The sequence below is a fragment of the Vanellus vanellus genome (assembly GCF_965231255.1).
Source record: "Vanellus vanellus genome assembly, chromosome: 1".
In the NCBI taxonomy this organism is placed as follows: Eukaryota; Metazoa; Chordata; class Aves; order Charadriiformes; family Charadriidae; genus Vanellus; species Vanellus vanellus.
In genome coordinates this window covers 33,001,576-33,012,280 of record NC_138905.1, presented here as the reverse complement: position 1 = coordinate 33,012,280, position 10,705 = coordinate 33,001,576, and the positions used below count along the sequence as shown (strand labels likewise).

The following is a 10,705-nucleotide window of genomic DNA, read 5'->3' as shown; positions in this document are numbered from 1 at the left end:
ATGATTAAGAGGAAGATATGTTATAATGAACTAAAGCCACTCGAGTGTAAGGTAATTTTAATTCAAATCTCCATCTGCTTATGTATAATTAAGACTCATTTAACAAGTTAATGCCTAACAGAGAGAACTGATAAGTTTGGTATTAAAGAGCTTAAGAGAAGTAAATTAAACTGTCGAGTTTGAGGAGCTTTCATTTGAATTCCCTGTACCTGAACCAAAATACAATCTTTCAGAGGCATTTCTTTACCCTGACCATACAGCCAGGTGCCAAACTTGGGGAGAAAAAGGAGGCGACAAAATAGAATATCCTTTTTATATTTTAATTTTTGATATCATGTCAAGTCAGGAATTTGACAGCATCTTTTCTGACATGAATATTTATACTGTTCAACCTGCTCACTATATAGCGTCTATACACCATTAAGAAGACACTTTGCATGCCATCAAAAATATTTATGCATTGCAGAGATTGCCAGTGGGGTTAAATAACCTATGAAAATAAGAGGTTTGCCTTTGAAGTGCAAAAAAAGTAATATTTTGATCTGTGGTAAATTTTATGTGATATTCACCCGCTTAACTTTCTATTTCATTCTTTCTTCAAATATCTTTCCTGCAAGGTCCAGTAGTCAAAAGAGTGACTTCAACCTTTTCATCTTTCATCATGCAATTTTAATTTTCTTCTTTTGGCTTCTTATCCACTGTCAAGATGAGAGTTTCCTATATTCACTTCTTACTTAAAATTCTCTGTGCTCTCGATTTTTTGTCACTGAAGCCAGACGTCAGCTTTGATTTGCTCCTAGCGCTCAGCAGTAAGTTAAACATTTTTGGGAATGCATTGGAAGAATAAATACCACAGTATATCCAATGCTTATTGCAGTGCAGATGTTTCCAAGTGAAGTAAGACAAAGAATTAAAGCTATGAGGTTTGATGACCAACATCCAATCTCAATAAATGACCAACATAAGACATTGTTGTAATACTACTGTTTTGCTCCTAGGCCAAACCAGACTTTCCTAATCTGCTTTAGCATCAGTCTAAAACAAGAAAGAAAGAAAGAAAGAGAAAAAAGAAAGAAAGAAAGAAAGAGAAAAAAGAAAGAAAGAAAGAGAAAAAGGAAGGAAGTGAAAAAGGGATGGAGGGAGGAAGGAAGGAATGTAGGGAGGCAAGGAGGGAGGGAGGGAGAAAGAAGAAGAAAGAGAAGATAAGGCTCTTGACCACCTGAGGAACCTGAAAATACAGAAGTCTATGGGACCTGATGAGATATATCCTGGAACCTTGAGGAAATTGGCTGATGTAGTTGCCAAGCCACTCTCCATGACATTGGAAAAATGAAGTCCCCGGTGACTGGAAAAAGGGAAACATTGCACCCATTTTTAAAAAGGGTAGAAAGAAGGACCCTGGGAACTAACAACCTGTCAGCCGCACCTCTGTGCCTGGGAAGATCATGGAACAGATCCTCTGAGCAGCTATGCTAAGGCACATGGAGGACAGCGAGGTGATTTGAGACAGCCAGCATGGCTTCACCAAGGGCAAGTCCTTCCTGACTGAACTAGTGGCCTTCTATGATGGAGTGACTGCACCAGTGGACAAGGGAAGAGCTACAGATGTCATCTATGTGGACTTCTGTAACGCCTTTGACACGATCCCCCACAACATCCTTCTCTCTAAATTGGAGACGGATGGATTTGATGGGTGGACTGTTCAGTGGATGAGGAATCGGTTGGATGGTTGCATCCAGAGGGTAGCGGTCAACGGCTCAATGTCCAGATGGAGATTGGTGACAAGTGGTGTCCCTCAGGGGTCCATATTGGGACCAGTACTGTTTAAAATCTTCATTAATGACATAGGCAGTGGGATCAAGTACACCCTCAGCAAGTTTGCCGATGACACCAAGCTGAGTGGTGCAGTTGACATGCCTGAGGGACAGGATGACATCCTGACAGACCTGGCAGGCTTGAGAAGTGGGCCTGTGTGAACCTCATGAGGTTCACCAAGGCTAAATGCAAGGTCGCACCTCAGTTGGGTCAACCCCAGGTATCAATACAGGCTGGAGGATAAAGGGATTGAGAGCAGCCCTGCCAGGGACTCGGGGGTACTGGTGTATGAAAAGCTGGACATGAGCCAACAATATGTGCTTGCAGACCAGAAAGCCAAATGTATCCTGTGCTGCATCAAAGAAAGTGTAGCCAACAGGTTGAGGGAGGTGATTCTGCCCCTCTACTCCTCTCTCATGAGACTCCACCTAGAGTACTGCGTCTAGCTCTGGAGCCCCCAGCACAGGAAAGACATGGACCTGAGGAGGGCCACAAAAATGATCAGAAGGCTGGAGCTCCTTTCCTATGAGGACATGCTGAAAGAGTTGTTTGTTCAGCTGGAGAAGAGAAGGCTCTTGGGAGACCTTATTGTTGCCTTTCAGTACTTAAAGGGGGCTTACAGGAAAGATGGGGACAAACTTTTTTAGCAGGGCCTGTTGCAATAGGACAAGGGGTAACGGCTTCAAACTAAAATAGGGAAGATTTAGACTAGATATAAGGAGAATTTTTTTATAATAAGGGTGGTGAAGCACTGGAACAGGTTGCTTAGAGAGGTGGTAGATGCCCCACCCCTGGAAACGTTTAAGGTCAGGTTGGACGGGGCTCTGAGCAACCTGATCTAGTTGAAGATGTCCCTGCTCATTGCAGGGGAGGTTAGACTAGATGACTTTTAAAGGTCCCTGCCAACCTGAACTATTCTATGAGTCTATAACATTAGGACAAGATTAATGACATCTGAAAACCTGGTCAAAATCTATACAAGATGCAGTTATCTGTAACTAAAAAGTGAAGTGCTTAGCCTCAGAAATGCAGCAATAGCCATCAAGGGAAATGCTTTTCTTTAAATGAAACGTGCTTCAAAGCAAAGGCATGTAAAGAAAAAAAAAACTGTTCATGATCCTTCTGCAATATGCTTTCTCCTCCAGCCGGCATTAGCCAATTGGCCTTTCTCAGAGAGTAACACCACCAGGTTTATGACAGCTGCTCTGTTTTGCTTTAGCCAAATGCCAGTTCCCACCACACTCATTTTATCCTGGCTCCTCAAGAGCATTTGCTCTGAAAAAGCACTAGGTCAACAAAATAGATATTAATAGAGCACTTAGCACATACAGGTTTGTGATTAGCAGCTTAAAGGTTAAAACCCAAGTAAAACAAAACCTGGAGTAATTCCAGCCTTGAGTCAGGAAGTATTTTAGCACTGAAGCCACGTCATGCACCAAGGGTGCTGTTCTATACATTGTACCAAGAAATGGGGGTTGGAAATGAACATTAAATAAAAAAAAAAAAAAAAGGAAAAAGTCAGGCATAATGATATTAAAGCATAATTCAATCCCCACAATTTCAGAAAGCACAATGCTAAAGTTGCTGTATCATCTCCTCTGAGATCCTTGTAGCCCTTACAGGGCAATGCAAGCACAGACTAGATTTCATGTCTGATTGCTCTTGTTCAATTCAGATAGTGTGACCAGTTTCTTTCTTTTGAAAAACATAATATTCTGATGTAGTAGGTTTAGTTTATTGTCATGATCATACCAAAAATACAGTTTTCCCTTTAAGGATACTTACATTGGAGAGGAAGATCCAGGGATCCCACAGATTTTAACTTTGCTCATGGTGAGCAACGCTCCTAAATCAGCTGGCAATACAGTTGTCAAGTGACACAAGATAACTCTTTTTACAAGGCCAAATTGTTGGCTTCATAGGAAAAATTACCTCCCGCTGGTCTCAGATGGGTACCAGGGTTGGAGGAAGGATGAGCAGGGCATTAACTCCTTCCCCAGCAGCCATGTGGCCCTGACAACACACCTGTGCAGCTCCTCTTCCCTGCCTTTTGCTCTTCATCTCAGAACTGCAAGCAACCCACTTAAGCAATATCTGGTCTCGTTCCAGCTGGAAAACATTTCTCTTTCTATGTTCCTTCATATGAAAAAAGGAAATAGTTCTCATAACAGACAAGACTTTTTTCTTTGAAGATTTATGACAACAGGAAATGTATTTTGATTCTTCTTTTTTAATTTGCCTTGGTGCTAAAATGCTATTTTCCTCATTAAAAAATATGACATTTGGAAAAAAAGTATATGCAGGAGTAAACAGCATGTGGGATATCAGCCTTGGATTTCACTGATAAAGAGCTGCTGGGATGAGGGTGTGTAACGCCGAGTCCTCCCCCGCAGAGAAATCAGCTGAGAGCAGTCAGAAGTGAAACTCACCTGCCATTCGGCCCCTCTGCATCACCACCCTGGCCGGCCCCACAGCCCCGCTCTGGGGTCGCCTGTTTATTTGCCGTGCTAGTAGAAATGATCAAGGCATTTCATCAGGGCAAAACCACGGCAATTCTTCTCCCAAAGACTGCTTAGGGAAGAAAGGAAATGTCACTTAATAACCGTAGTTGTGAAGAAAGGAGAGAAACCCATGGGCTGGTGGAAAACCCCCAGATTAAGGACTGGGCAGGGATGTGCTGATTCCAGCAGGTGAAGAAGGAGGGGGAAGGTGGCTGGGCTCTGGCAGGCATGTGCAGAGCTAGAAACCACGCCACGGTGTGCCACCAGCAGTAATGCTGTATCACCTCTCAGTCTTCTCTTTGCCTCTGGCTAGATTTTGACAGAGCTCCTCAGATCTGGATGCATTTCCATTTACAGCCTATTAATATACCATCTCTATAGATACTGTTTATTTGTTTCTTTAATTATTCTCTACTACTTAACACACACATACACCCTTCCATCCAGTTAGGTATTTTCTCTAATTAAACATGGGTTTTCCTAATTTTATTTCTCAGTCATGAAATAATCTTACATTTTCTGAAGGTTCAGGTTGTTCTCTGAATTTGAGTGACATAATAGTTTCAGAGGGATCTGAGTCATGATTTTATAATGGGAAGAAAATAGTAAGCATTGTGTGTGAGGGAAAGGCGCTACAGTAGCCATTATCTGGAGCTGATGGCAGCTGAACTCTGATGAAGAACGAGACCTGGTTTTATGAGTGTGATCACTGGAAAGCAATGAGGGAAACGGCCAAATTTCTGTGCTTTGATGTCTCCAGAAGAAGAACGTGTACTGTCTTAGATGACTTAGGCTGGTCAAAGATGATTCCCTGTCTCCACTGGAGGGACAATCTAGTAATGGCCCCTTGAAGCAGAACTGTATCACCCCATGATCCTCTCTGGCCTTGGATTCCACACTTTCTAATTTAACGGGAAACGGTATTCTTCACTGTGCATGAACAGCTGTTGTTCAGTGAGGATTTAGCGTGATGTTTCCCTGAGTCTGGTGGGGCGAATTTTGTGATTATCACACTGTGAACTGTCAGTGACATAATTTTCCTAAGCACTCAGCGAGTAGTGTTCTTAGCGGTATTTACATGCCTGGAGATGCAGAGAACACTGCCAATGCGACTGGTGCCAAAAGTGGTTAGAAAACAAATGACTGATTTCCAGAACTGGATAATTCGGAAATACCATAACGTGCCTTTCTGCATCTTTAAGCATATCTTTTAAAGCCTGATGCCAAGTGGCTTCAGCACCTAATCCTGCTGTGAAAAGCACTTCAGTCAGTTGGGAACTGCTATGAGTCAAGTGCAGAGACAACAAAAATGGGGCTATGAGGCAAAGTCTCCAACCCCTCTGACCGCCCAGGACTAGTCATTTCAGCTTGCCATAACTCACTGGGATGCCAGCAGCACCAGCAGCTCAGAAGATACTCCAGTGGCAGCCAAGGTGCCCCTGCTGCACGGAGAGACAAAGAGAGACAATGCCCTGCTCCATCAGGCACCCGGGCAGCAAGTTGCCCTCACTCATGAGCCCCAGACAGTTCCCAGTTCTAAAAGACTTGGATACTTCTCCACAATAAAGTTAAACACTTAACTCATTTAGTTGCCTTTCCTTCTCTATTTTTCCTTAACTCTTCTTCTATGAAAACGTCAGTGACAGCCACTGCTAATTTTTCTTGCACGAGATTTGGCTCAAAGTTAGGCACATGCTCTGTTTATGTTTTGTATGTGTAGAACAAACGGCATGCTCAGCCAGGGAAAGGACCCACAGTAGTTACCTGACAGCATCCAACACTAATATATCAATGAATCATTTAATCAACTAATAATAGCAGGTAAGAGAAAGCCAGAAAGACCCACTCACTCTTACGTGTTCTGCAAAAGGAAAAGGTAATTCATAAGAACTAGTCTACAGAACTGTCTCTTGTGTTCTTGAAATCTCTACGTGCTGTAGTGTATAGTGAAATGACTCATCCTCTAAAGGCAAATGCTCCATTTAAATCAAAGAACTCTTGGCTTCTTTTTTTTTCTTAAAGATAAGCAATAATTTATTTCTCTTTCATCTTCACAATTATCACATACTGCCCAGCTACATGACCAATGCCACTACATAACACAGGAGAATTGCCCACCTACACTTTACTTGGACAAATACAATTGCAATTTAGAGATTAAATGTAATGTACAATGTGTAGTTGGAAAAATGTCATTCTTCTCTAGATGATGGGATGTGGCATATGATTTATAAACAGATGCAGTCTAAGATGTAAAACTTTAAAACTTGTTAAGCCAAGGACACAGTATAAAGCATTTTGTTTTGGTATTGTACTGTTACTAAAGTAGAAAAAAGAAAACTAGAGAAATAATTCCAGATCTTAACTTACAGGATATGTACTAGGTTAAGAAATTAATTGGCTTCTCCACATTTTTTTGTTTTGCTTTTCTTTTTCTTTTTTTTTTCTACAAATGAATAGTATGAATATATTGCAGGATAAAGAAAGACTGCCAGATAAAGAAGGTACCGTTATATGAAAAACAAATGAAAAATTACCAGGTAATTTTGCTTACAAAAAAGGTCAAACTATAAACAGTCACAAAATATATAAAAATGCCACATTGAACGAGGCAATCGTACTCTACCTAAACTGGTAGTATACTCTGAAAGAAGTTGCGTTCATACAGTAGTAACTGATAAAAAGGCATTGTGCACTCTTGTGCCATCTGGAGATTTAGCACCATGTGTCATCAGTTCTTGGATTGTCATCCAGTTGTCCAAGATTTTCTTGTTTCTCTTTTTCATCATCTTTTTGTGACTCAGTTCAATAATGTTAATTTCCTTTTTGCCCTCACTGCCACTCTGTGGACTTTCCTTAAGACACTCCAGCCTGCTCCTCATCATGAACTCCCGCCGCCTCCTCTGCTCCTTAGCTCGCACCAAATGCTGCTTTCTCTCTTCTTTGCTCCAGTAGCGACCCATCTTCATCTCACTCATCGTATCATCATCTGTCGTCATTCCACTGCGCTCCTCTTTAATTTTTAAGGCACGTTCCTTCAGGATTCTGTCTCGAACTGGTCTCTTTGTGATGTACCTCGTCCCATCACTCCTTATTTTCACTTTCCATTCCATCTTGGGCTCTGCACACTTCTGTGAGTCTTTGCACATGCTCACCAGGCTGAGCTGGCTTTGGGCATACTCCACAGCAGACTTCTGCTGGATCAGTTGCATATAACTTTGATAATGCTTTGCATGAGCAGGTATATTCCCATACCTGTAAGAAGAGCTGTGATATGGAGATAGGTAGGGAATGTGCTCACTGCTCTGCTTTTCCTGGTCTGTGAATTTGCCGCTTTCTGATGCCAGCGCTGCGTCCTCAGCAGCACTGTTTTGCTCAGTGGGTTTGGTTTTGGTTGAGGTCGTCTCCCTGCTGCTTTGTCCTGAAGATGACTGATTAGCCACAATTGTGCTCCTCAGGTTTTTCCTGTTGGTTATGCTGATCATCCTCTGGAGAGAGTTGTCAGGGGATCGCTCCACAGTCAGCGGAGTGCTCCTGCAACTTTCAGCTGTGTTGTACGCACTGGAGCTGTCCTTGTCGGACTTCTCAGGGTGCTCCATGATGTCATCCAGTTTGCCTCTTTGTACATCTATGCTGGTGTTGTAATTCCTGAACCCTTCGTCATGTAAAGCCCAAATGTCTCCATACTGATCCCTCACCTTTTTGAGCCGGTGTGCTTGCATGATATTCTGACATTCAAGTTCAATGTTCCTCAGTTCCTCATTGAGTAGCTGCAGCTCATGCTCCACCCCATCTTGCTCTCTTCTGTTGCACTCTATTGTGCTGCTCGAGTAATACAGGTCGTACTCCCCGTGGTTTCGAATCTTGCACTTCAGTTCCAACAGCTGTCGAAACCTTTCACATTCCTCCTCTGGGTTTCCTATGAAATCAGACTCGATGTATTCCCCAGACACAAAGCTTTCATTGCACTGGAGCTCAACACTTCCTAATGTATCTTGGCTGTGGCCCAGCTCCCGTTTGCTCTGCAGGGTTGCGCCGTTCTGCTCCTCAGGTGCATTTTCTTGCTCCGAGCTCTCGTCGTTACGCAGACTTTCATCTGTAGGTCCCACCCCACTGTCCTTCTCCTGATTGTTGGATGATGAGGTTGCAGTGTCTGTAGTGCCATCCTCCTCTTCATGTTTCTTTGGCTAAAAAAATGAGCAAACCAAAATGAATATCAAATGCTTATCAACTGCAGACCAGATTACACAAGAGTATTTTCCAGCTCTGTGTTGCTTAAACAGCTGGGATCTGATTTAAACTGAATTAAAACAGATTACTAAGCAGCAGTCCTACTGCTCATAGCTTTTAAACATTTCTGAGAGTCATGCTGTGGTGGCCATACCAAGTGAAGTAGATGAATTACAGCACTAGTGACATATCTTCTAAAGTCTGAAAAGAAATATTTCCCTCTCTAGCTAAGCCATCTCTTTGCAGTGCTTAAAGATAATGATCACCAGATGGTGCACTGTTTTTGATTCTGGATTATGGCCAGAGACTGGTGGAGCTGAAATGTTCTCAAACTTGGGAAAAAGCTTCAGTACTGGTATCCCTTCAAAAAAACAGAGCAAGCAGCCAATCAAACAATGACTAGTACAATCTAAGAGGGTGCAAAAGGACTACTTTCATCAGTGGGGCTGTTTTGTTTTTTTTTTTTTTTTAACCAGTGAACTCCTTGTTTCCTCCATGGGGCTGGGTAGGGTTGAAGCCTGCAGAGGGCTAACCTGTTCCACTACACCCTCCACAGCCTTCTGTGTCACATCTTGTTTTCAGGAGTCGTCTTCTGGAAGACTGTTCATTTTGAATTCCAGGATATTGCTCAAGTAGACCTCTCTCCGTTGCATCTCTGGAGACCATTTTTGTTCCCTAGTTAGAGTTTATGTTCCTTAGAAATAAAACCAGTCTTTTACCATTAAGCGTAGAACAACACTGAGTGCGTGCCATGGGCATAATGTCAAGCTTTCAGGCTGTTGTTTTTTAATTCACACTCCAGTCATTGTACCTAACCTATTTATATTCTCAACCTATCTCTGTTCTCAAAGAATGTGAGATAATACCTCTCTGAAGAGACAGATACTTTTTATTTTTCAAATTGGATAAGCAAAGAATTCCCCCCTATTCCCCGTGCAGAGCAATCATGCAGAGTGCAATTTATATGGCCGGTTCGCCAAATGTCTAAGTGTACATAATACCAACCAAATGCCATTTCTCTTTTAGGAGGTATAATTGCATAATTATGTATAATGGTAGTAATAATCAAGGGAGAAAAAAAGGTACAGTGCACCCAGTGAAAGGAAACAAACTCAAAGAGGCCACTGTCATAATTCCCTTTTTCTCTCTTTGACAGACAGTAAAACAAGATGAAAATGCGTCTACTGGCTCATCCTTTCTCCTCTCTTCATGTGCACCTCATGATCACACACCCTTCATCTAGTTTCCTTTTTCCAGTTGTCAGGAAAAAATAACGGCCTAGACTCAGAAAAACAAAAATAACCTCCACCCTCAAATGCAACGTAAGAGTGGAATGAAATAAATATTGAGAAAAAGACACCACCAGGAGAATTCAGTGTCTGTGACAGACCAGTTAAAAATTTCTGCAAAGATATTTTAGCAATTTTCTGTCAGACAAGACCTGCAAAGAAAAATTTCTCTTTAAAATCATAGCATACATTTTACGCTCATCCTTTTGCTCATACAACGGGCAGCTGATAACAAAATGCACAATAAATGTGTAAGTCTCACGTAGCTTTGGCAGCCACACTAGCAATGTGCCAATTACTATCTCTGACTCTCCCCAAATAGGGAGAAACTCTCCCCTTGAATTTAAATGTCATGGGACAGAATGTATTCAGCGTTATTCAAGGGATCATGCAAAGGTTCAATGTTTCTTGATGTTGTAGGGTCAGAATTTTCTATAAACTGGATTTTGAAACTGCAAGGGGCAAAGGCAGACTTTCATGAAAATTCTGCAAGTTTTAAAAATTCAATGGTACTTATTTTTCCTATCTGAGATACTTTCAGCTCCTTCTACTTGGCCACTTAAGATACGAGGGTACCTTGTTGTCATAGGAAGAAGCAATATGAAGAGTAGTACCAATAACACTCTAAATGACTAACTATTGTAGAATTGCTCTATAATTATCATTGATCTATTCTTTCTCTCTTCAGCTTATGCATTGCTGTGAAGGTGTATAAAGTATATTGGAAGATTTTTTATTAAGGCTTTTGTTATATTTTTCCAAAGTGGCCGCAACACTTTAGTTCTATTTTCAAGAGTAGCTGGAGAAGTGGTGGGAATGTAATGTCTTCCCACGTCACCTGTTTTTTAACAGTTCCAAAATGCCATATTT

The 10,705-nt window shown here is 41.7% G+C and overlaps 1 protein-coding gene across 1 annotated transcript in view; it reads right to left on the bottom strand.

The window, feature by feature from the left end:
• Positions 1 to 6,875: 6,875 nt before the first annotated feature.
• Positions 6,876 to 10,705, bottom strand: part of PDZRN4 (PDZ domain containing ring finger 4) — a gene marked incomplete at its 5' end in the record, with an annotated part of 254,213 nt that continues 250,383 nt past the window's right edge. Inside the window, one exon of the mRNA XM_082491421.1 lies at positions 6,876 to 8,503. Coding sequence (XP_082347547.1) covers positions 6,977 to 8,503 — 1,527 coding nt within the window. The 3' untranslated portion in view covers positions 6,876 to 6,976. The remainder of the gene's footprint in view (positions 8,504 to 10,705) is intronic.